Source organism: Tamandua tetradactyla, chromosome 11 (assembly GCF_023851605.1).
Source record: "Tamandua tetradactyla isolate mTamTet1 chromosome 11, mTamTet1.pri, whole genome shotgun sequence".
Lineage (NCBI taxonomy): Eukaryota > Metazoa > Chordata > Mammalia > Pilosa > Myrmecophagidae > Tamandua > Tamandua tetradactyla.
Genome location: NC_135337.1, coordinates 63,604,983 through 63,630,196, shown reverse-complemented (window position 1 = coordinate 63,630,196; position 25,214 = coordinate 63,604,983). Strand labels below are relative to the sequence as shown.

General features: G+C 42.5%; 1 protein-coding gene across 5 annotated transcripts in view; it reads right to left on the bottom strand.

Moving 5' to 3' along the window:
* The window catches only part of PNLDC1 (PARN like ribonuclease domain containing exonuclease 1), a 29,224-nt gene extending 4,061 nt beyond the window's left edge, over window positions 1-25,163 (bottom strand). For 2 of the 5 annotated variants that reach the window (XM_077120768.1, XM_077120770.1), the window contains exons 1-13: window positions 25,016-25,162; window positions 24,526-24,583; window positions 24,198-24,271; window positions 21,170-21,209; window positions 20,308-20,431; window positions 20,039-20,127; window positions 18,503-18,603; window positions 15,812-15,888; window positions 15,479-15,643; window positions 11,058-11,127; window positions 10,796-10,881; window positions 3,625-3,680; window positions 285-349 (exon numbers count right to left, since the gene is read on the bottom strand). In XM_077120768.1, the coding sequence (XP_076976883.1) occupies window positions 285-349; window positions 3,625-3,680; window positions 10,796-10,881; window positions 11,058-11,127; window positions 15,479-15,643; window positions 15,812-15,888; window positions 18,503-18,603; window positions 20,039-20,127; window positions 20,308-20,431; window positions 21,170-21,209; window positions 24,198-24,271; window positions 24,526-24,583; window positions 25,016-25,091 (1,081 nt within the window). In that variant the 5' untranslated portion in view covers window positions 25,092-25,162. Of the gene's footprint in view, window positions 1-284; window positions 350-3,624; window positions 3,681-10,795; window positions 10,882-11,057; window positions 11,128-15,478; window positions 15,644-15,811; window positions 15,889-18,502; window positions 18,604-20,038; window positions 20,128-20,307; window positions 20,432-21,169; window positions 21,210-24,197; window positions 24,272-24,525; window positions 24,584-25,015 lie in introns of all 5 variants that reach the window. The other 3 variants (XM_077120766.1, XM_077120767.1, XM_077120769.1) reach the window with 3 other exon arrangements.
* Between the last annotated feature and the right edge of the window lie 51 nt (window positions 25,164-25,214).

Genomic DNA, 25,214 nt, shown 5'->3' with positions numbered 1-25,214 from the left:
GGAGAAAGCACCCACAGGAGAAAGAGGAACTAAGAACTTCCTGACAGACTAGAGGCCACATGAGAGAGGAAACAGTTCCGCGGGGTCCCTACTCCTTCCCAGGACAGCCCGGTCCGCGGGAGGGAGGCGACGCGGCGGGGGCCCCAGGGGAAGCGTGAGGAAGACGCCAGCGGCCCCTCCTGCACGCCTGCCGGACACTGAGACTTGTGCACAGGGAAGAGTGTAGCTCTGGCACCTCAATTGTCCACCACGTGTGAAAAGAGCTTGACCTAAGGGGAACATACCGTATTTCTCACATTTGCTTGCGTGAACAATCACTGGCCCAGAGTTCTTGGTGGGATTCAAGTCACTGGTAGGCAACAAAAATTGGGCAAAGAAAAATTTCCTGAAGATCATCCTCTCTTGTCCCCTCAGCCCCCACCCCAGTCCCTTACATTAATAAACATCAAAATGTGTCCTCGGTACTGAGACTCCTTGAAAACAAAAACAAAACATGGCCCGAGGCACGAGCAGACAGGGGCTCTGTACCCAGAACACCAGGACGGCGACTGCGAGCCTGGCCCAGGAGACGCCACCTAGATCACCTGGGGCGTGCCAACGTTTGACACAAGCCGGGCACCCAGATGGAAAGATAAAACTGCTGGCTAGGGTTCAAGTAACAAATACAGAGACAATTACAACTGCATCTTATAAACGCAACTTCGGGCGTTCGGTAACAAAGGCTTCCTAAAGTAGGTGGTACGAAAGGAGGGTTTTAAACTACAGTAATGTGTCGGGTTGGAGAAAACGGGGGTGGTGCAGAGACAGCAAGGAGAAGAGAGCAGGGCCTGATCAGGTGCCCCCGGGAGGTGGGGCCCACTGTGTGACGGGCAGGAGCAGGGCAGTGAAGGGCCCTGTGCGCTATGCGGAGCCTTCTGGAACCACTGAGGGATTATAAGCAGAAAAAAGGCGCAGTCAAATTCACGTTTCAGAAAGATCACGCAAGTGGTACTGCGAGAAATGAAAGAGGGCGAGCCACAAGGCTGGGGTACCAATGAAGGGGCTGCTGCGGTCACACAGTGGCTGGGATGAAAAATAAAAGCCTGAATCAAGACAACGATACTGGGGATGGTAAGGAAGGCGCAGGCCGGAAAGCAGTGTAGGAAGTGAGGGGACAGAGAGCCCAGGTCTCGGCTCAGGTATCTGGATAGAAGGTGTCAGCATTCAGCAAGGAAGCCTCCCCTTCATCTGTTTGCCAACAGAATCTTCTAGCACCTCTATGTGCTTAACCTCTCTGCACCCTAATTTTCTCATCTGCAAAATGGGCCTAATAATTGTACCCACACCATAGGCTGCCTGCTCGGATTAAGAGAACTGTCAATGATCGCAGTAGCTAACCTTTCACAAACACATAGAAAGCACCTTCACAGGAATTAACTCATTTGACCCTCGCAGCTGCCTTGGGAGCGATTTCCCCACCTTACAGAGGGGGTCCTGAGGCACAGAGGATTAAGCAGTTTCCCCAGGCTTACTCACAGACCTGGCAAAGCTCTCTCCCGGCTCTGCCTCCCTGCGTGCCAGGCCCTTTCCCGGGGGGCTCAGCCTCTCTCCTCTCACGGCATCCCAGTGTGCTCTCCTAACTTAAAGCATTTCTCTTTTTGACTCTTCTTTCTACTCTAGCTGCCACTGTATTAGTTCTTCGCTTTGCAGCAAGCCTCTCCAGAGGTCACTAACTCACCTCAGCCCACTGCAGGCTGTCTTCCCCCCTCTCTGAAATCACTCTCAATAAGGTCACCCGGCGGGAGCTGACCTGTCACCTTAGCTGGAGGGATGACACACCTGTAGTGCGGCAAGTGTTAATGCTCGTTTCTGGTGGCACTCCATGCTCTCAGCCTGCTGCTCATCCCACTCCCCTGATGGTTCTTATTTTCTTGTCTGAGAGCCTCTCCTCTTACCCATCACCATACTCCCGAAACCCTGTCCGCTCCCACAGCTTCGGCTGCGCCCCGTCCGCAGCTGTGTGCCGCCAGCCCCACGGCGCTTAGTTGACAAGCTGTCTTCCGGCTGCGCCACCTTTCGTGTCCCACGGGCACCTTCACCTCGGCTCTCACCCTCTCCCCGTCCCTCCAGCCCACTCCAGCACCTGGAACCACGTGTGCTGAGGCCTCTTGGCACCAGACATGACGCTGAGGAGAGGAAGAGAGAATTTTTTAGCACATAGGCTCTGAATCGAGACTGTCTGGGCTTTCGTCCCAGCCCTGCCCTTCTCCGGGTCTGTGAGTAAGCCTGGGGAAACTGCTTGATCCTCTGTGCCTCAGGACCCCCTCTGTAAGGTGGGGAAATTGCTCCCAAGGCAGCTGCGAGGGTCAAATGAGTTAATTCCTGTGAAGGTGCTTTCTATGTGTTTGTGAAAGGTTAGCTACTGCGATCATTGACAGTTCTCTTAATCCGAGCAGGCAGCCTATGGTGTGGGTACAATTATTAGGCCCATTTTGCAGATGAGAAAATTAGGGTGCAGAGAGGTTAAGCACATAGAGGTCCTAGAAGATTCTGTTGGCAAACAGATGAAGGGGAGGCTTCCTTGCTGAATGCTGACACCTTCTATCCAGATACCTGAGCCGAGACCTGGGCTCTCTGTGCCCTCACTTTCTATCTGCTGACCCACAGGAGAGGTGATCATAAAAACCACCATAACCGCATGACTGTTTTGGAAGGGGAGGGCAGGGAGTTGAGAGATTCCTGCTTTGGGCCTTGTATTTTCTTCCTGGAAATGAGAAGCATCGGGGCCTTCTGAGAAGGGACAAGAGGAAGCATAAGCTCGAGGAGACACACCTGCTCCCAACTGCCCTGTTCACACCTGCTGTTAGAAACCAAATGGCTGCAGAGCAGCGAGAGGCCAGCCGGGGCTGCCGACCGCCAGTCTCCAGCAGCATCCATGTGTCCATGCGTGCGGTCAGACGAGTGTAATCACAGGGATCTGCAGCACCTTTCTTTCCAAAGAGGTCACCTCCAGCCGCCACCCGGAACCCCCTCTGCAGCTGGTAGGCGCCCACAGCTGGGGAGGAAAGAGCTGCCCAGCAGTGCCCGGTCCACTCCAGCACGCCTCTGGAAACACATTCTCCACCAGCATTCACTCCCAGAATGGGCAGGGCCATGCAAAAGATAGGAACCCTTTTCTTACAGAAAGGCTGGGAACATTCACCACTTGTGCTTTATGTGTATCTACTGTACCTCTCACACTGATGTCAGCCTGTGGGAAACTTCAGGGAACAAAAGGAAAAAGAAAAAAATGTTTCCTTGGAGCCCATCCCTCCAGTCAACACAGAGCAAAAGAAAAATTTTTTTCTCAACACAAAACCCTACATAATTAAATAGTTGTAGGTACTTTACCTCTAGGACAGGATTACTTAAGGCTGGCACTACTGACTTCCTGGGCTGGAGGATTCTTTCCTGTGGGCACTGTCCTGTGCATTATGGGATGTTTCGCAGCATCCTTGATCTCACCCACGAGATGCCAGGAGCGCCCCACCCCCAGGAGCAATAACCAGAAGTGTCTCCAGACATTGCCACATGTCCTGGGGCGCAAGCCCTCCCCCAGCTGAGACGGCCCCTCGAGATGCAGCGCCAGAAAAGTGCCTTCCTTACCTGTTTAGGACATCATAAACTTCTGAAAGATTTGAAACCCTTGGGAAATTCAGTTCCTGTAATTATGCAAAACAAACCAGGGAGAATAAAATATTTGTGCTTTTCTTTATCATGGGCTACACGTATTACCAAGTGGTCATTAAAATGACCTGGGAAACGCTAACTTCTACAACTTCCTCTCTCTTCAAACATTCTATTAATTAGGATATCGGATTACCAAATTCCCTTGGGTTTCTTGTAAGGGCCCCAATCATGCAGGCTAGGAAAACACAAATCTAATTCATACCATCTTTATACCACAGGTATTGAAGAGATTCTATAAACATCAGAATTCAAGATACAAAAATGAGGCCACAAACCCACATTTAAGACACCAGGCATTATAAGGACGAGACAGCCTTGGTGCAAGGCCAGGTTGCATCCTAAGAGCCTGTCACGCATTCTGGAGAAAGTATAACACATCATTTCTATCAATCAGTCCCAAGATTCTTCACATCTCATCCCTAGGACTCAGTTTACATGGAGACTGGCAGGCATCAGAATACTACTGTAGCTAAAAATACAGACTGCAAACAATAAGCACCTCTGTGGGCAAAAATGTTACCCATTCCTGTCTTTATAGTTCCCCTCTTGAATAATTACCTACACGATCAGCTTAAGGCTTTAAAACATTGGTCTGATTTCCCTTTCTCTGTTCCTCAATTTCTAAGCAGGATTTAAATCAGTTGGGTCTTTCTGGTCTCCACATGTGGTGCACAAGCCTGCTTACATCACATCACCTGGGAGCGTTACAAAAATGCCAATGCCTCGACTCCACTGTCAATCAGATGAGAAGCTGTACATGGGACCCAGGCATCAGTATTCCACTTCCCAAGTGATTCAAATGGGCTGTCAGGGTTGAGAATCTATCACCTGAAGGCCTGGGAAAGATGTTTATGATTTTTCAAGTGGGCCCACACCCAATGCTCTTTAAACATTTTGCAAATATTTACTAGGTATGAACCAACTTCTAAAATAAATTGTTTCATGGTCTGATTAAATAAGCACATGAAATAGACACAAGAAAGTCAAAACATGGAAACTTGAACACAGGAAGGAAAACAGTTATATGCAAGCTAATATGATGAACCAGAGGTGCCAAATGACAAAAGGAAGCAGGTACAAGTTTTAAAATATGAGAAAAGGGTTTAAAGTACAAAAACAAAAGCAAAAGAACAAAACCTCAAGGGAGAAAGCTGGAAGTGCCTGAAACTGTAGATCTGTGTTCCTATAGCCATGTTTCTTGAAGATGAATGTATAATATCGCTTACGCAATGTGACTATGTGATTGTGAAAACCTTATGTCTGATGCTCCTTTTATCTACAGTATGGCCAGATGAGTAAAAACAAAAGGATTAAAAATAAATAATACGGAGATTTGGAGAGAGCAGAGAATGGTGCGGCACCATGAAGCAGAGAGTCCACTAGCCAGTGCTTTGGAGATGAAGAAGGAAAACGCCACCCCAGGAGCTTCATGAAACCAGAAGCCAGGAGAGAAAAGCTAGGAGATGACGCCTTGCTTGCCATGTGCCCTTCCAGCTGAGAGAGAAACCGCGACTGTGTTCTCCATGTGCTTTCTCACTTGAGAGAGAAACCCAGAACTTCATCGGCCTTCTTGAACCAAGGTATCTTTCCCTGGATGCCTTAGATTGGACATTTCTATAGACTTGTTTTAATTGAGACATTTTCTGGGCCTTAGAACTATAAACTAGCAACTTATTAAATTCCCCTTTTTAAAAGCCATTCCGGATAGTACTGACTTCCAGGTCAAGATGGCGGCTTAACAACGTGCACATTTTAGTTCGTCCTCCAGAACAACTACTAAATAACTAGAAACAGTTCGGAACAGCTCCCGGAGCCACGATAGTGACCAGACACACAGTGTAACCCAGTCTGGACCAGCTGGACTGGTTGTGAGCACCCCCCGTGAACCGTGAGTTCCCAAAGCTGCAGCGGCCAGCACCCCTCCCCCACAGGCCACTTCCCAGAGGGGAAAGGAAAGGACTTTACCAGCAGCAGGAACTGGGCACAATCAAACGCCAACTGTGGAACTAATTAACAAATTCTGACTACTAAAAATAGGGCCCCAGCTTAGGTGAACCTGATCAAAGCGGAGGTTGCTCATTTATGCCCTGGCGCCAAGGCGGCAGGACTGACAGAAAAAGGGGGGGACAAAAAGAAGGAAACAGAGGTTTTTGTGGCTGTGTATCTACAATGGCTTGACTGCCTCTGGATACAGCAGCAGGACTTTTCAGGCTGCAACTGCCCCAGGCATAGGCAGAAGTGAACTCTTTTGGGGGCTTATCTGCAGCTTGTACCTTCCCCAGGGGTGGGGTGAAGCCCCACCCAGGTAGAATCCCTCCATCAAGGAATTCAGACACCAGGGCTTGGTAATTTGAAGCCATTAAAACCAGCCTACAACCTCTCCTCTGTCTCCACCACGCCCCCAGCAGGGAGAGTCTGCCAAAGTTAAAGGTACCACATCCTCTTATGCTGGTGGGACCTGCAGTCAGACAAGCACCACATACTGGGCAGGATAAGAAAAACAGAGTCCAGAGACATCACAGGAAAGTCTTTCAACCTGCTGGGTCTCACCCTCAGGGAAAACCGATGCAGGTGATTTCTCCTGATAAGAGGCCAGTTTGGTCTGGGAAAATCTGGCTGGGGTCTATAATATCTAAGTAGACCCTCCTAAGTGTGTGGGGGGAAAAGGCACCACACAAGCACAGCAAGAAACAAGAAAACAAGAACTGAAAAATTCTCTTCTGTTAAACAAAACTAAGCTAAAGGTCCAGATAAAGCTGAATGGAATGTCAAAGAACAGATAGACAACAAATTCATCCAGCAAGAAAACCCTAGATAAAAGAAGTGAAAGCAACTTCCAGAATAAACTAATTAAGGTAATTAAATGCCTAGACACCAGGAAAAAATAACAAATCACACTAGGAAAATTGAAGATATGGCCCTGTCAAAGGAACAAACCAACAATAAAAATGAGCTACAGGAGCTGAAACAATTAATTCAGATTGTACAAACAGACATGGAAAACCTCATCAAAACTAAATCAATGAATTGCGGGAGGATATAAAGAAGGCAAGGAAAGAACAAAAAGAAGAAACTGAAAGTCTGAAAAAACAAATCACAGAACTTATGGGAATGAAAGACACAGTAGAAGAGATGAAAAAAACAATGGAAACCTACAATAGTAGATTTCGAGAAACAGAACATGGGATTTCTGAACTGGAGGATGGAACATCTGAAATCTGACAAGAAACAGAAACTATAGGGGAAAAAAATGGAAAAATATGAGCAGGGACTCAGGGAATTGAAAAATAATATGAAGCGCATGAATATACGTGTTGTGGGTGTCCCAGAAGGAGAAGAGAAGGGAAAAGGAGGAGAAAAACTAATGAAGGAAATTATCACTGAAAATTTCCCAACTCTTATGAAAGACCTAAAATTACAGATCCAAGAAGTGCAGCGTACCCCAAAAAGAATAGATCCAAATAGACATACTCCAAGACATTTAATAATCAGAATGTCAGAGGTCAAAGAGAAAGAGAAGATCTTGAAAGCAGCAAGAGAAAAGCAATCCATCACATACAAGGGAAGCCCAATAAGAATATCCATAGATTTCTCAGCAGAAACCATGGAGGTGAGAAGACAGTGGGATGATATACTTAAATTATTAAAAGAGAAAAACTGCCAACCAAGAACTCTATATCCAGCAAAATTGTCCCTCAAAAATGAGGGATAAATTAAAACATTTTCAGACAAAAAATCACTGGGAGAATTTGTGACCAAGAGACCAGCTCTGCAAGAAATACTAAAGGGAACACTAGAGACAGATATGAAAAGACAGAAGAGAGAGGTGTGGAGAACAGTGTAGAAAGGAAGACTAAGAGTAAAGGTAAAAAGAAGGAAAATTAGATATGACATATAAAATCCAGAAGACAAAATAGTAGAAGAAAGTACTACCCATGCAGTAATAACACTGAATGTTAATGGATTAAACTCTCCAATCAAAAGACATAGTCTGGCAGAATGGATTAAAAAACAGGACCCATCTATATGCTGTCTCTACTCAAAGGACACGAGGCCAAGGACACAAATGGACATTTACACACCAATGTTTATAGCACCATTATTAACAATTACCAAGAGATGGAAACAGCCAAAATGTCCATCAACAGACAGTTGGCTAAACAAACTGTGACATTTACATACAATGGAATATTATGCAGCTGTAAGACAGAATAAAGTCATGAAGTATGTAACAACATGAATGGACCTTAAGGACATTATGCTGAGTGTGATTAGCCAGAAACAAAAGGATAAATACTGTATGGTCTCACTGATATGAACTGATATTAGTGAATAAACTTGGAATATTTCCTTGGTAACAGAGAATATCAGGAGATAGAAATAGGGTAAGATATTGGGTAACTGGAGCTGAAGGGATACAGATTGTGCAACAGGACTGAATATAAAAACTCAGAAATGGACAGCACAATATTATCTAACTGTAATACAATTATGTTAAAACACTGAATGAAGCTGCATATGAGAATGATAGAGGGAGGAGGGCTGGGGCACAAATGAATTCACAAAGAAAGATAGACGATAACGATTGAGATGGTGTAATCTAGGAATGCCTAGAGTGTATAATGATAGTGAATAAATGTACAAATTTAAGAAATGTTTTTGCATGAGGAAGAACAAAAGAATGTCATTACTGCAGTGTGCTGAAAATAGATGGTACTTAATATTTTAAAATTTCAACTAATGTGTGAGACTAAAGCAAAAAATATTTATTTGGTACAAATCTATACTTTGACTAGTGCATCTCCTAATATAAGTTATGTAGATAGTTGATTGAACACCTTAAGTACATGGAACTTTGTATAGGACATGAGATTTTGTTGGTTTGTCCAGGTGATGCCCTGACGAATCCCAGAGTGATTTGATCAGTGAGTGGAAAAGTATTTGCTAAGTCCCCTTTGGGGAATGGTGAAAATGGGGGAAAACTCAACTTTCCCAAGTGAGAATTCTTGATATTCTCACAAGCAGTAGGGACAACCAAAGCTATAGGCTCAGTCCCCAGTCTTGGGTTTGTTCATATGAAACTTAACCCCACAGGAGATAGGCCAAGCCTACTTAAAATTAAGCCTAAGAGTCACCCCCAAGAGAACCTCTTTTGTTGCTCAGATGTGGCCTCTCTCTCCAGCCAACACAGCAAGCAGACTCACCATCCTCCCCGTCTACGTGGGACATGACTACCAGGGGTGTGGATCTTCCTGGTAGCGTGGGACAGAAATCCAGAATGAGCTGAGATTCAGCATCAAGGGATTGAGAAAAACTCTAGAATGAGCTGAGACCCAGCATCAAGGAATTGAGAAAACCTTCTCGACCAAAAGGGGGAAGAGTGAAATGAGACAAAGTGTCAATGGCTGAGAGATTCCAAACAGAGTCGAGAGGTTATCCTGGAGGTTATTCTTACGCATTAAGTAGATATCACCTTGTTATCCAAGATGTAATGAAGAGGCTGGAGGGAACTGCCTGAAAATGTAGAGGTGTGTTCCAGTAGCCATGTTTCTTGATGATGATTGTATAATGATATAGCTTTCACAATGTGACTGTGTGATTGTGAAAACCTTGTGTCTGATGCTCCTTTTATCTACCTTGTCAACAGATGAGTAGAACATATGGAATAAAAATAAATAATAGGGGAAACAAATGTTAAAATTTGAAATTTAGTTTGAAATGCTAGTGATCAATGAAAGTGATCAGTAAGGGCTATGGCCTGTAAAATTTTTTTTTTCTGTTTGTTATATTTTTCTGTTGTCTTTTTATTTCTTTTTCTGAATGGATGCTAATGTTCTGGGAAATGATCATGATGATGAGTATGCAACTATGTGATGATATTGTGAATTGCTAAGTGTATGTGTTGGGAATGTTTGTTTCTTGTAATTTTTTTTAATTAATAAAAAATTTAAAATAAATAAATAATTGCGGGAATAATTGTCAAAACAAATTGAAATAGATTGAAATACTAGTGATCAATGAAAGGGAGTGGTAAGATGTATAGGAAAAAAACAGGGGAAACAAAGGTTAAAATATATTGGGTAGACGGAAATACTAGCAATCAATGAGAGGGTAGGGTAAGGGGTGTTCTAGTTTGCTGGCTGCCGGAATGCAATATACCAGAAATGGAATGGCTTTTAAAAAGGGGAAATTAACTGTAAAGGGGAATTTACAGTTCTAAGGCTGAGAAAATGTCCCAATTAAAACAAGTCTAAAGAAATGTCCAATCTAAGGCATCCAGGGAAAGATACCTTGGTTCAAGAAGGCCAATGAAGTTCAGGGTTTCTCTCTCAAGTGAAGGCACATGGCAAACACAGTCAGGGCTTCTCTCTGATCTAGAAGGGCATGTGGCGAACACGGTGTCATCTGCTAGCTTTCTCTTCCTGGCTTCCTGTTTCGTGAAGCTCCCCAGAGGCATTTTCCATCTTCATCTCCAAACGTTGCTGGCTGGTGGACTCTGCTTCTCATGGCTGCCTCACTATGCTTTCTCAGAATTTTTTGGCTTTCTCTCTTGTTGTTCTTTTTTATAGGATTCCAGTAAACTAATCAACTCACCCAAATGGGTGGAGACACGCCTCCACCTAATCCAGTTTAACAACCACTCTTAATTAAATCACATCCCAGGGAGATGATCCAATTACAGTTTCAAACATACAATACTGAATAGGGATTAGAAGAAACAGCTGCCTTTACAAAATAGGATTAGGATTAAAATTTACCCTAGGCTTTTCTAGGGTACATACATCCTTTCAAACCAGCACAAGGGGTATGGTATGTATGAGTTTTTCTTTTTTCTTTTTATTTCCTTTTCTGGAGTGAGGCAAATGTTCTAAAAAAAATTATTATGGTGATGAACATACTACTATGTGATGATATTGTGAGCCACTGATTGTACACCATGTATGGAATGTTTGTATGTTAAGAATGTTAGTGTTTGTATGTTGTTTTGGTTTGTCAATCAAAAAAAAGAGAGAGAGAAAGCAACAGGGCTATACATCAGTGGGACAAACAAAGCATTCCTTAACCCAAAGCAAACTCATTAATTTACCTTCCAGATGTCCTTTGTCACATTCTTGGTGTCAATGAGAATAGGAAATAGGTTGTGGATATTCAGCTTAAACTGATCATAACTCTCTGAGGAGAGAGAATGAAAGAGTCAGCAGTGAGTTTATTTGCTGGTAAAAATGGGAAGGAAAATTTGCCACCCTAGTTTGTCATCAACTGGTCAATAAATAAAACGATTCTAGCCAATCCTCTTGCAGGCTGTCAGAGTGGGATGAAAAGACAGAGGATGGCAGAGGTGCCCCTACCTGGGAGAGGTCTGAAGAACTTCTCGTGAAGATGCAGCAGATCCATCATCATATTATGTCCCACTAAGGGCTACTTGGAGTAAATCGACAGATTAGAGAAATAGAATTTTAAACTATAAAAAATAAAAATGGGCACCACAGACTTAGAGCAGTTTCTTGCAAAGGATTTAGTTTTAGAACCCACTGCAATCCTAGTCAAGCGATAATTCCAACCACCCCCTCCTTCCACCCCCATGAGAGGCAGCCCAACTGCTGAAATGCTAAAAAATATATTTTTTTTAAGAGGAAAGAAAAAAGGGGGAAGAAAAGGAAGTAGAGAATAGAAGGCACTTAGACAGGTCTGATCTGGGAGCCTAAATTGTAAACAGATATATGCAGTTCCCCAGATAGAAGTGTTGAAACTAGGAGTGCACGGGTAGTTCAGTAGTAGGGTTTTCACCTACCACGTGGGAGACCCAGGTTCAGTTCCCAGCAAACCCAAAACAACAACAACAAAAATAACAAATAAACCAAAACAAAACAAAAAACATTCATCAGAAGTACTGCAATACCAGAGACTTCACAGGAAAGTCTTTCAACCTGCTGGGTCTCACCCTCAGGGAAAACCGATGCAGATGACTCTTTCCTCCTGATAAGAGGCCAGTTTGGTCTGGGAAAATCCAGCTGGGGTCTATAATACCTAAGTAGACCCTCCTAAGTGTGGAGGCGGGGAAAGGCACCATACAAGCAGGGCAAGAAAACAAGAACTGAAAAACTCTTCTCTGTTAAACAAAACCTAAGCTAGAGGTCCAGAAAAAGCTGAACAGAATGTCAAAGAACAGATAGACAACAATTTCATCCAGCAAGAAAACCCTAGGTAAAAGAAGTGAAAGCAATCTCCAGAATAAACTAATTAAGGTAATTAAATGCCTAGACACCAGCAAAAAATAAATCACACTAGGAAAACTGAAGACATGGCCCAGTCAAAGGAACAAACCAACAATTCAAATGAGCTACAGGAGCTGAAACAATTAATTCAGAATATACAAACAGATATGGAAAACCTCATCAAAAACCAAATCAATGAATTGCGGGAGGATATAAAGAAGGCAAGGAATGAACAAAAAGAAGAAATTGAAAGTCTGAAAAAACAAATCACAGAACTTATGGGAATGAAAGACACAGTAGAAGAGATAAAAAAACAATGGAAACCTACAATAGTAGATTTCGAGAAACAGAACATAGGATTTCTGAACTGGAGGACGGAACATCTGAAATCCAACAAGAAACAGCAACTATAGGGAAAAATATGAGCAGAGTCTCAGGGAATTGAAGGACAATATGAAGCGCATGAATATACGTGTTGTGGGTGTCCCAGAAGGAGAAGAGAAGGGAAAAGGAGGAGAAAAACTAATGAAGGAAATTAACACTGAAAATTTCCCAACTCTTATGAAAGACCTAAAATTACAGATCCAAGGAGTGCAGCGTACCCCAAAGAGAACAGATCCAAAAAGATGTACTCCAAGACATTTATTAATCAGAATGTCAGAGGTCAAAGAGAAAGGGAGGATCTTGAAAGCAGCAAGAGAAAAGCAATCCATCACACAAAAGGGAAGCCCAATAAGAATATCCATAGATTTCTCAGCAGAAACCATGGAGGTGAGAAGACAGTGGGATGATATATTTAAATTATTAAAAGAGAAAAACTGCCAACCAAGAACTCTATATCCAGCAAAATTGTCCTTCAAAAATGAGGGAGAAATTAAAACATTTTCAGACAAATAATCACTGAGAGAATTTGTGACCAAGAGACCAGCTCTGCAAGAAATACTAAAGGGAACACTAGAGACAGATATGAAAAGACAGAAGAGAGAGGTGTGGAGAACAGTGTAGAAAGGAAGACTATGAGTAAAGGTAAAAAGAAGGAAAATTAGATATGACATATAAAATCCAAAAGGCAAAATGGTAGAAGAAAGTACTACCCATGCAGTAATAACACTGAATGTTAATGGATTAAACTCCCCAATCAAAAGACATAGACTGGCAGAATGGATTAAAAAACAGGACCCATCTTTATGCGGGCTCTACTCAAAGGACATGAGGGCAAGGACACAAATGGACAGTTACACACCAATGTTTATAGCAGCATTATTAACAATTACCAAGAGATGGAAACAGCCAAAATATCCATCAACAGATGGATGGCTAAACAAACTGTGGCATATACATACAATGGAATATTATGCAGCTGTAAGACAGAATAAAGTCATGAAGTATGTAACAACATGAATGGACCTTAAGGACATTATGCTGAGTGAGATTTGCCAAAAACAAAAGGACAAATACTGTATGGTCTCACTGATATGAACTGATATTAGTGAACAAACTTGGAATATTTCGTTGGTGACAGAGACCATCAGGAGATAGAAATACGGTAAGATATTGGGTAATTGGAGCTGAAGGGATACAGATTGGGCAACAGGATTGAATATAAAAACTCAGAAATGGACAGCACAATACTACCTAACTATAATACAATTATGTTAAAACATTGAATGAAGGGTGGGCCACGGTGGCTCAGCAGGCAAGAATGCTTGCCTGCCATGCCAGAGGACCCAGGTTCAATTCCTGGTGCCTGCCCATGTGAAAAAAAAAAAAAAGACACTGAATGAAGCTGAATGTGAGAATGATAGAGGGAGGAGGGCTGGAGGCATAAGTGAAATCACAAAGAAAAATAGATGATAAACATTGAGATGGTATATAATCTAGAAATGCCTAGAGTGTATAATGATAGTGACTAAATATACAAATTTTAAAAATGTTTTTGCATGAGGAAGAACAAAGGAATGTCATTACTGCAGAGTGCTGAAAATGGATGGTAGTTAATGTTTTAAAATTTCAACTTATGTGTGAGACTAAAGCAAAAATGTTTATTTGGTACAAAATTTATATTTTGACTAGTGCATGTCCTAATATAACTTATGTAGATAGTTGGCTGAACAACATAAGTACATGGAACCTTGAGTAGGACATGAGATTTTGTTGGTTTGTCCAGAGTGATGCCTTGATAAATCCCAGAAGGATTTGAACAGTGAATAAAAAAGTATTTGCAAAATCCCCTTGGGGGAATGGTGGGAAAGAGGGAAAATTCAACTTCCCCAAGTGAGAATTCTTGATATTCTCACAAGCAGTGGGGACAACCAAAGCTATAGGCTGAGCCCCCAATCTTGGGGTTTGTTCATATGAAACTTAACCCCACAAAGGATAGGTCAAGCCTACTTAAAATTAGGCCTAAGAGTCACCCCCAAGAGAACCTCTTTTGTTGCTCAGATGTGGCCTCTCTCTCCAGCCAACACAACAAGCAAACTCACCACCCTCCCCCTGTCTACGTGGGACATGACTCCCAGGAGTGTGAACCTTCCTGGCAACATGGGACAGAAATCCCGGAATGAGTGGAGACTCAGCATAAAGGGATTGAGAAAAACCCTAGAATGAGCTGAGACTCAGCATCAAGGGATTGAGAAAACCTTCTCGACCAAAAGGGGGAAGAGTGAAAGGAGACAAAGTGTCAATGGCTGAGAGATTCCAAACAGAGTCGAGAGGCTATCCTGGAGGTTATTCTTATGCATTAAGTAGATATCACCTTGTTATTGAAGATGTAATGGAGCAACTGGAGGGAACTGCCTGAAAACATAGAGCTGTGTTCCAGTAGCCATGTTTCTTGATGATGACTGTATAATGATATAGCTTTCACAATGTGACTGTGTGATTATGAAAACCTTGTGTCTTACGCTCCTTTTATCTACCTTCTCAACAGATGAGTAGAACATATGGAATAAAATTAAATAATAAGGGGAACAAATGTTAAAATAAATTTAGTTTCAGATGCTAGTGATCAATGAAAGGGAGGGGTAAGGGGTATGGTGTGTACAATTTTTTTTTCTGTTTTCGTTTTATTTCTCTTTCTGAATAGATGCAACTGTTCCAAGAAATGATCATGATGAATATGCAACCATGTGATGATATTGTGAATTACTGATCATATATGTATAATGGAATCATCAAAATAGGAATGTTTGTGTTTATTTGGTGGGGTTTTTGTATTTAAAAAAATAAAATTTAAAAAAAAGTACTGCAATAACAGGATAGTCACATGGAAAAGAATGAAAGGTGACCCCCTCCCAATGCACAGCATATCAAAAAAAAAAAAAAGGATTGAAATGCCTGTGTGCCTGAAAAGAACAAGATATAGTGACAGGACAGTCTTTTCCCAAATTAATCTATCATGATTTGGTGAAAGCAAGATCAGATCTAAAAAGCCAGCTACCAGTGAAAGGAATCACTTAAGGAATCTTATTTTATCATTGAAGGATCTGGGTATCAGTATCTACAGCCAGAAATACAATAACTGTTAACGGTCAAGAAAATACTTTTTTTCCTACCTTCTGGGCTTTTGCCAGCATCTGGAAAAAGACAGAAAAACCTCTTGCAGAGAGAAGAATCTTCTCCTTCCAGCAGCTCTCCCTATCACTTGAGGTGTTCTCAAGGTACCAGTGATATTGTTTACTCACTTTCTTCACTATCACCTGAAAGTAAAGACATGGTCCCTGAAGCCTGGTTACTGATAAAGTCAAGAGAAATTGTTCTTCATCTCAAAATAATTGAAGGAGATGGAGGCAAGTGGAATAGGGGAGGGGGTAGGGCAGGTCAGATGCAGCCACAAGAGAGAAAAGAAGTCGCTGCTAAGGACTCCCCACTTCCAAGTAAGAACTCACTCCTTGATCTTCCAGCACTGTCCAGATGTTGGGGAGGGCTTGCCTCAGCACTAACTGGACTTCAAAGGCCTGGAACCCTGCAGCAGGAAACACGATGTTCACACAGTACCCCCCAAAGAATCTGCAACAGAATTCAACTTTTCTCTGGAGGAGAAGCCCAAGAGGAAAAGAATCTAAAAGATGGATGAAGCCAACAGAAAGGCTGCTTTAAAGTTTGCCTAAAGCCTGAGAGCAACTTTACAGGGGCACAATGTAAGCCAGGACAGCATTCTCAAAGTTCTAGGTCTAGGGCCACTCTTAAGTTAGCAAGGACCCCAAAGAGTTTTGTTCATGTGGGTTAGAACTATTGACGGGATCCACATTAGAAGTTCAAACTCATATTTTGAGGTTTTCTTTGAAAATAACAAGCCCATTATACATTAACCTAAACAATATTTTTAAATGAAAAATAACCACTTTCCAAAAAAAAAAAAAAAAAAACTTAGTGATTAAGGTGGCACTGTTTGACATATTTGCAAGTCTCTTTAATGTCTGGCTGGAATCTTATATTCGCTTCTGCATTCAATCTGTTGTGATACATTGTTATTGCTGAAGCATGTGAAGAAAATCCAGCTTCAAACAGATAATGTAGGTGGAAAGGGAGAGCCTTATCACGTGATTTGGGAACATCTTCTTCAAACGCTACACCAAACTCCAACAAGTGGTAGTTCCTCAAAGATTAGTCACAATATGGAATTGAAACCATTACCAATGAACTTCCCACACTATTTCACGACAACCCACTGGTCTTTCTTGCACTTTGAATGGATCTTCACCATGAGTTTATAAAACCACGCATTGGTTATTTAGAAAACACTGGCTTGCTGAGTTATGCAGATCTTCCAAATGGTCATGCATCTCATTATATGATACAAACAAAAGACTTTTGTAAATACAACCACTGTCAAGTTTTAGTGGCAAATGCATGTTTTCCAAAATTCCAGTTTTTGATTGAAAGTTTGAATTTTATTATGAGCAAATAGTACCACCATTATTTTCCTTGACATGACAGGCCTGTTCTTCTCATTCAAGGAAATGGCCACAAAACATCCAAGTCTATGTGTGATAGTGAAAACCTTGTGTCTGATGCTCCTTTTATCTACAGTATGGACAGATGAGTAAAAAATAAGGATAAGAAATAAACAATAGGGGAACAAAGGTTAAAATATATTGAATACATTGAAATATTAGTGATCAATGAGAGGGAGGGGTAAGGGGTATGGCATGTATGAGATTTTTCTTTTTTCTTTCTTTTGCTGGAGAGGTGCAAATGTTCAAAAAAAATGATCATGGTGGTGAATACACAACTATGTAATGATATTGTGAGCCACTGATTGTAACCATGTCAAGAATGTTTGTATGTTTGCTTGTTGTTCATAATAAAAAAAATACCCAAGTCTAAATAATCAGTCAGTTACTTAAAGTAAAAACGTTTCTTGGAAGGAAAAAAGTGGCTAGTTCAGCTCTCAACTCAACAAGCTGGAGAAGCGCTTTTCCCCAAGACAACCATTGTACTGACATATACTGATACGCAGTAGCAACGTTTTATGTATTATTTTGACACACAAAATATTCAGGATAAGTAACGTAAGATTTAATAAAATAATTATTACTTGTTTACCAATGAGGTTCTTAAGTAATTAAAAAAATTTTTTTAACTGAGCGTAAGCAGTAATGAAGAACATTGACTGCTGGTACAGTCTGACGCGACTGCCTTGATTTGTGCCAAGGTAGCGGTAGGCCAAGCCACTGCTGTGTCACTGGTAATGATAATGGCAAGTGATATCCTGAAAATAGTCTGACCTCGTACGTCCCCAGAAAAGGTCTCAGAGACCCCAGGGATCTAGAGACCAAGTTTTAAGAACTAATACTCTAGGGTATGTTCTCTGTGATTCCACATTTCATTGGGGTGGGGAAGGGGAGAGTTAACAAAAGTAAATAAGAGTAAATCGAAAAAAATCAGCAGGAATTGTAACCTACACCAAACTCTGAAATCTGTTCTACAACAAATCGTTGCGATGTGCTTTGAAATTCATTGTTCTATGTATATATGTTATTTAAAGAGAAGGAGGAGTAAAACAGAGAAGATAGGATTTGACAAATGAGTACAACTGCTGAATCATTATGCTGATACTTCTCTTGGTTTCCCATGTCTTGGAGCAGCTAGAAGAAAAAATGAAAAATCGTGGAACTGTAACCCATATCGAACTTTAAAATGTGTTCTATTACTACCTGTTAAAATGTACTTGGAAATTTATTGTTTGTTTGTTTGTTTTGTATATATGTCATATTTCACAATTAAAAAAACACGTTAAAAAAAGAAAGAAAAATAATAAATCGAGTGCTTGGGCTTGTGATGAAAAGGATGTCCTGAGTGGGACTTTATCTCCTTAGCCTTAAAATTCGATGGCAGAGAAAGCCTTCAACTTGTGAGTTCAAGTCAGGGCTGAACTTATCTACTGCCTTATCTACTGAGATAGGGGCTGCCTTATCTACTGAGATAGGGGCTGCTTATCTACTGAAAATTGACTGGCATCAGACTCAGTTGTCAGGTTTTCGGGCCTGGGGTCCCTGGGAGAGGGAGGGCAAGTTTCTACCAAGTGCCCTGTCCCAACACATCAAGGTCGAGAGGAGACCAGCCCTCATGCCCACCTGTGATGCCATCAAGAGTCATCCAGTCGCCCTCCTCCGCCAGGTCCAGCCACCGTGTCACTTCATCAATCACCACCTTGATTTGGTCTTTATCCACAGAACTGAAAATGGGGCACGTGTCAGTGGAAATGCTGCACCAAACCATGTCGGAACTACAGGGCAATTTTTAAATGAGAGGGGTTTCTGAGGTCTCCAGTTTAATGTGATCTGATGAAGAAAATGGACCCCCAAAAGACCACTGTTTTCCAAGTCTTTTTACGTAACAGGAAGGCAAATATCTGGCCTGAATGCTCACACAGTTTCACAGGGATATGTCTGATCTCTGCTTCATTAGGAGGTATGTAGGAAATGTTATTGGGATTTGGCCAACACTAAGCATTACTATCATTCCTTACCCAGCTTTCAGAGGTGATAAAAGCACTATCTGGTAACATGAGGAAAAGACAAGGACTTTGGTTAAAATGGCTCTTGTGTTAGAAACATAAGAACATAACGTTATTTTGAGATAAGGAAGTCCTGGCTCCAACCTTGGAAAACTAGAGAAAGTTAAAGATTCAAATTGTGTTTTTCCATATAAAAAGTTACCTTATTTTTATTTATTTACTTATTTATTTTGAGTGCAGGGGCCAGGAATGGAACCCAGGTTTCCTACATGGCAGGCGGGAAGTCTACCACTGAACCTCCCATGCGTTCTCTAGAAAGTTACATTTTTTTATGAGAACTGCCAAGTAGGATTTTAAAAACTCCAATAACACCTAAGATAATTATCTGGACTAGACCAGATAATCAATCATAACATTTCAGAGTTAAAGTTATCTAATTTAACCCCCTTCATGATGAAGGTAGAATAATCTAAAGCCCATATAACTTCAATGACTCAGCCGTGCCCAGACCAGAACCCAGGTTGCTTGCTTGTTCTACTACCCAGAGCTGCTTTTTCCCTCTAGTCTCTCCTTATTCTGACACCACAGCAGTGTTTCAATACCATGATTGGCACTGGGGACCAGAGACTGCGCTCTCGGGAATCAGATGGTCGCACACAGCAGAGTTAAATAAACCCGAGCCCAGGCATCTGAGGCAAGGCCCAGGTTCCAAAGTCGGAGCACAGCACAAGACAGGCCTAGTCAAAGTCACCCATGATTTACCCTTCAAAACCCCCCTTAAAAGAGCATGCACTATTTCACAGCAAGTTCCATGGAGCCGTTTTTTCCCTCCAACACTGGAATGGACTTCCCGTTTCTTTACTTGAGCTCAAAACTAAGAACCAGATTTCTTTTCTGCCTTCATTTTTCAACACTAAAAACTCACTCAATGCAGTGAGAGGTTTTCATGGGAGGTGAAAGTGATGGAGATGAGAGGGGAAGGCCTCTTCTCCTCTCCAGCTCAGGATAGAATCACCAGCCCCACAAACATGGGGTGAAAGCCATTTAGTCACGTGTGTGGGATGTGACATTGCCACACTCCTGGAAACCTACCGACAGGAAATGCAAAAAGCAGGACAACAAAAACCTCACACCGCCTAGAAATTGGCTTTACCTGCGAACTCTCCAGTTCCTGGTTAGGATATTGTGCTTTATTTTCTTCTCTTGTTCTTCATTCATATATGGGATTCCAGTTTTGAGAAACTAAAGCCAGGAACAAAACAAGGAGACTAGCCAGAGGTATCCTCTGTGGCAGACAGCAGAGTGTAAAGAGAGCTTTGGGGTTTCACTTGGACAAGGAAGGCAGGGGAAAGAAAATGGGGCACCAGCCAGTTAGACCAGACAAATTTAAAATGGTCATGTTTCCCTCCTCCATTGCCATACCTTGTTATAGTCGAAGCCATACTGGTTCAAAAACTGAACACTAGAAGCCTGGAAAGAGAATTCTGAATCCAAAATCCCGAACGTTGTAGGGAAGAGAAAGAAGTTACACGAATGGGCTATATACCTATTTAAAAAGAGAGAGAGAAAATGCCAAAACCATTTCTAAAATGCTGGCTCATAGAACAGGCTTCAGAGTGGGCTCTTTCTTTCATTAAAGAAGTACCTGAAAGCTTCAAGCCCTTTAATTGGTACTGGGGACCAAAGGAAAAAGACAGCAGTCCTGCCTCGGGACTGCCATTCAGGTGGTGGTAGAGGTGGGCACGCATCTGTTTATAGCTGGGCTCCACTCTCATAGATCCTTTCTGACTGGCTGGCACCTGTGATCTACCAGGTAAGGATTTTTTAAACACCCCCCCCCCCACACACACACACACACACACACACTATAACACACTGAGTTAATTGCTAGAGTGAAGGTATACGGACAAGACAATGGAAACAGGGAAAGAAGCATTTAAAATTAGAGGGCAGGGTGGGCCATGGTGGCTCAGCAAGCAGAGTTCTCATCTGCCATGCCAGAGGCCCGGGTTCAATTCCCAGTGCATGCCCATGCAAAAAAAAAATGGAGGGCAGGGGTGTTGAGAAACACACCACAGCACAGATACTGCTAGAAGGGAGGCCTAAAGTATAAGCTGGAATTTGAGAGGAGAGCACAAGTGCAAGGGCATAGAGACAGGAGAGAATGGGTTTGAAGTATAAGTAGTCCAGATGCCTGAGGCAGAATTTGAAGGGTAGCAGTTATAGAAGATAAATGAGTAAATGAGCAAGAGCCATATGCTTTACAAAAGGTCTTTATACATACTTGTTTGACTCTCCTTTAACACTGGAAAACACAGACAATCCTAGAAGAGTGATAACAGAGGGAATGAATACCAAAATAAAAAAAGCTACCTAGAGTTAACTACAACGACAAAGCATTTTGAACAAGAAATTACATCCAAAGACACTGTTGTGGACTTTAGCAAAGGATAATACCTTTATTAAAAAAAAACAAAAAAACACAAGACAATTAAGAAAATTAGAAGGCCAATCTTTAGACACATCCTTGTTTTGGGTAAACCTTAATGAAGCTCCTGTCAACTCACACCAGCAGTAGGATCCAGGGGAAAGTCCAGAACAGTTAAGCCTTAATGTCCATATAGGGTGGGGTGTGAACAAAAAGCTCATATGGGTTTTAGAAATCAATGCAGCCCTAATGGTCAGAAAAAGTTCATTATTTTCCACGACACTAATTTACAAACAATACGTTTGGTGGGAAAGCAAAAATTGACAACTACACAAAGCTTACTTGGGGGGGGGGTGGGGAGGAGTCAATCTTCTGAATCCAGAAAAGAAGAAAGACTGAGTAAAGACACATTTGAAACAAGAGAACTGTCAAAGCAAAATTCACACTGACATTACTAAAATATAATTGTAGTCACCCCCAAGAGAACCTCTTTTGTTGCTCAGATGTGGCCTCTCTCTCTCAGCCAACATGACAAGCAAACTCACTGCCCTCCTCCTCTCTATGTGGGACATGACCCCCAGGGGGTGTGGACCTTCTGGCAACAAGGGACAGAAATCCTAGGATGAGCTGGGACTCAGCATCAAGGGACTGAGAAAACCTCAACCAAAAGGGGGAAGAGAGAAATGAGACAAAGTGTCAATGGCTGAGATATTTCAAACAGAGGCAAGAGGTTATCCTGGAGGTTATTCTTGTGCATTAGATAGATATCACCTTTTTAGTTAAGGTGTAATAGAGAGGCTCTGGAGAGAACTGCCTGAAAATGTAGAGCTGTGTTCCAGTAGCCATGTTTCTTGACGATGACTGAATAATGATATAGCTTTCACAATGTGACTGTGTGATTGTGAAAACCTTGTGTCTGATGCTCCTTTTATCTACCTTATCAACAGACGAGTAAAACATATGGATTAAAAATAAATAAATAAGAGGGGGAACAAATGTTAAAATAAATTTAGTAGACTGAAATCCTAGTGATCAATGAAAGGGAGGGGTAAGGGGTATGGTATGTATGAATTTTTTTCTGTTTTCTTTTTATTTCTTTTTCTGAATTGATGCAAACGTTCTAAGAAATTATCATGATGGTGAATATACAACTATGTGATGATATTGTGAGTTACTGATTATATAACAAGAATGGAATGATCATATAGTAGGAATGTTTGTGTTTGTATGTGGATATGTTCCATAAATAAAAAAATAAAATAAAATAAAAATAAAAAATATAATTGTGACAGTTCTTCAAACACAGAAGAAAATATTACTTTCAAAACTAACCAAAGGTGGGGGTGCAAGAGCAGTTCAGTGGTAGAATTCTCACCTGCCATGCAGGAGACCTGGGTTCAAATCCCAGCCCGTGCACATCCCCCTCCCCAAAAAAAATTTTTTTCAAAAAATGGTGCTGCAATAAAGGGCCATCACATGGAAAAACAATGAAATGCAACCTCCACCATACAGCATACAAACACAAAAAAAAACTACCTGAAGGAAACCTGAAAGATTTCTGCACTTTCATAAGGTGAAATCTTTCATAGGGTGAAATCTTTCATAGGGTGAAAGATTTACAAACTTAATTGCTTCAAAATGTCTATATTGTTAAAAGATCATACACAAAATGAAAGACTTCAAAGTGGGGGGTTGGGAGCTTGAGTGGGGGTGGAAATATAACTAAATATTTATGAACTAAGGGCTGTTTCCCCATACTTTGCAAAGAGGTTTAAATTTAAGAAAAACAACAATACCAAAATTGTTGGACAAGGAGAGACAATTCGGAGGAACACACGCACAGATATTCATCTTTACTCCTATGAAAAACAGGGGCCAGCAAAGTGCAGCCCACAGCCTGTTTTTATAGATAAAATTTTATTGGACTACAACCACTCATTCATTTACACAGTACCTATAACTGATTTTGTACTACAATGGCAGAATCGGTGGCTGTAACAGACTGCACAACCCTAAAAAGCCTAGAATACACACTACCTGTTCCTTTACAGAAAAAGTTTGCTGACCCGTGTAAATCAACACACAAAGATCAAAATATAAATCAAAACAGCAATTGAGATAATTTTTCCTCTATCGGGTGGGCAGAAGTTGTAAGACTGATAACAGCCAGTGTTAGGGAGTGGAGCACACATTCACTGCTGCTGTTAGGGTAAATCGTTGTGAATTTTGTGGCCGATTGGAAGTTATACTTTAAGGCACATCCTCTTTAACTCTGCAGTTCCACTGCCAGAAGTCCACCGGATGTAGCATTAAAAAGCATAGTAATATATAAATACCAAGGTAGTCAATGCAATCTTGTTTGGTTACACCCAATAAACGGCAACAGAAATAAGCATTATTAGGAGACTGAGGCCATAGACACCTTTGTAGTTTGGAATATACGCAATTGTTAAAAAAAAAACAAACAGGAAATCTGTATGTGCTGACTGAGAAAGATCTCCAAACTACATTATGTGAGAACAACCAAGATGTGGCACAAAATGTTTATAGCACAATCTTGTGTGTGTGTGTGTGTGTGTGTGGTGATTTCGCTGTTGTTGTTTTTTTTTTTTTACATAAGTCATGTATATACGTTTTTCCTTCAAATATGGACAGTAGCAGTGATTATTCCTTAGGGCTGATTTATTTAAGCAGGTAAACCATGCTGCTAATTAACGTTTCCACTTGTTCCAAAGTGTTAGATTCCATTGGCATGGTACAGTCAAAAAACCAAGCAAGCGTACAAAATGATAACTAATATCCCTGAAAAACATCAGCAGGAGACAAAGTCAATGACAATATCTTCCCCAATAACTCGGAACAAACAGCTGAATATTAAACTCACCGATCTGACAGATTGTAAACTGCTGCACACTCTGACGGGTCTTTAGATACCACTCTGATGGCAAGTCAAAAAGGCTGTGGGAAAGCAGGCAGGTCATCCCACAGGCTGTGAGAGACGGTGCAGAGGCCGAGTCCTCCCCCCAGAGACCAGCCTCTTCCCTGACCAACTAGGGGGCACTGCTAGCATTTAGAGGGTGCAGACCCATGCACGCGGGTCACCCCATACAAAATGTTGTCCTCCCCCACTGTCAGTCTCTCCAGGATGCTACACGGAGGCCACATGGGTCGGCCACCCCTTTGGCTCAACTCTGGGACGGGGTTGACTTTACCTGATCTGCTGGGGCCCAGACACGTTAGATCGGAGGCCAGTAAACTCGATGTCCAGACCTGACGGGGAGGCAAAGAAGCAGGAGTCCGCGCGAGAAGACTAGGGCCACCCCTCTTCCCGCCCTAAATGGCTTGGGTGGCGAAGGTACTCAGGCCCCGTTCTGGGTGCTCCATAAGCCAGGGAAGGTCAAGAGGGGAAACGGAGAAAGGAACGCCCTGGGCGCCTCGGTCCACCCACAGCAGGGATCCGGCCAACGAGGCAGGCCGGGTGAGGGGCGCGATCACACTTTGCAGCAAAGCAGGGCAGGGGTGTCCTCCCTGGCGGGCAGAAGTCCCCAGCGGGGCCCTGGAGCCCCTGTGGACTGCGGCCTTGGCCAGCCCACCCTCGGCCGGGCCTCCCCAGCCCCCGACGACCCCCCAGGCCGCCGCCCCCCACAGCAACCCCCAAGTGCAGTGGGCCGGGGGGCAGGCGCCGAGCTCCGGGTGTCGTACCCACGAAGTCCGCGCCCTGGACCAGCTCCTGCAGCAGAGGCAGGGTCTGCTCGAACTCGTCGGCGCTTACATCCATGGCCACGTAGTTTCCCTAGTTTCCCGGACGCCCAGTGGGGCCAGGCGCCGCCCACGTGCCGCCCACGCGACTCCGCCCGCCCCCGGCTTAAAAGGGCCCGCGCCCCGCTGCCTCGCCGAGTCG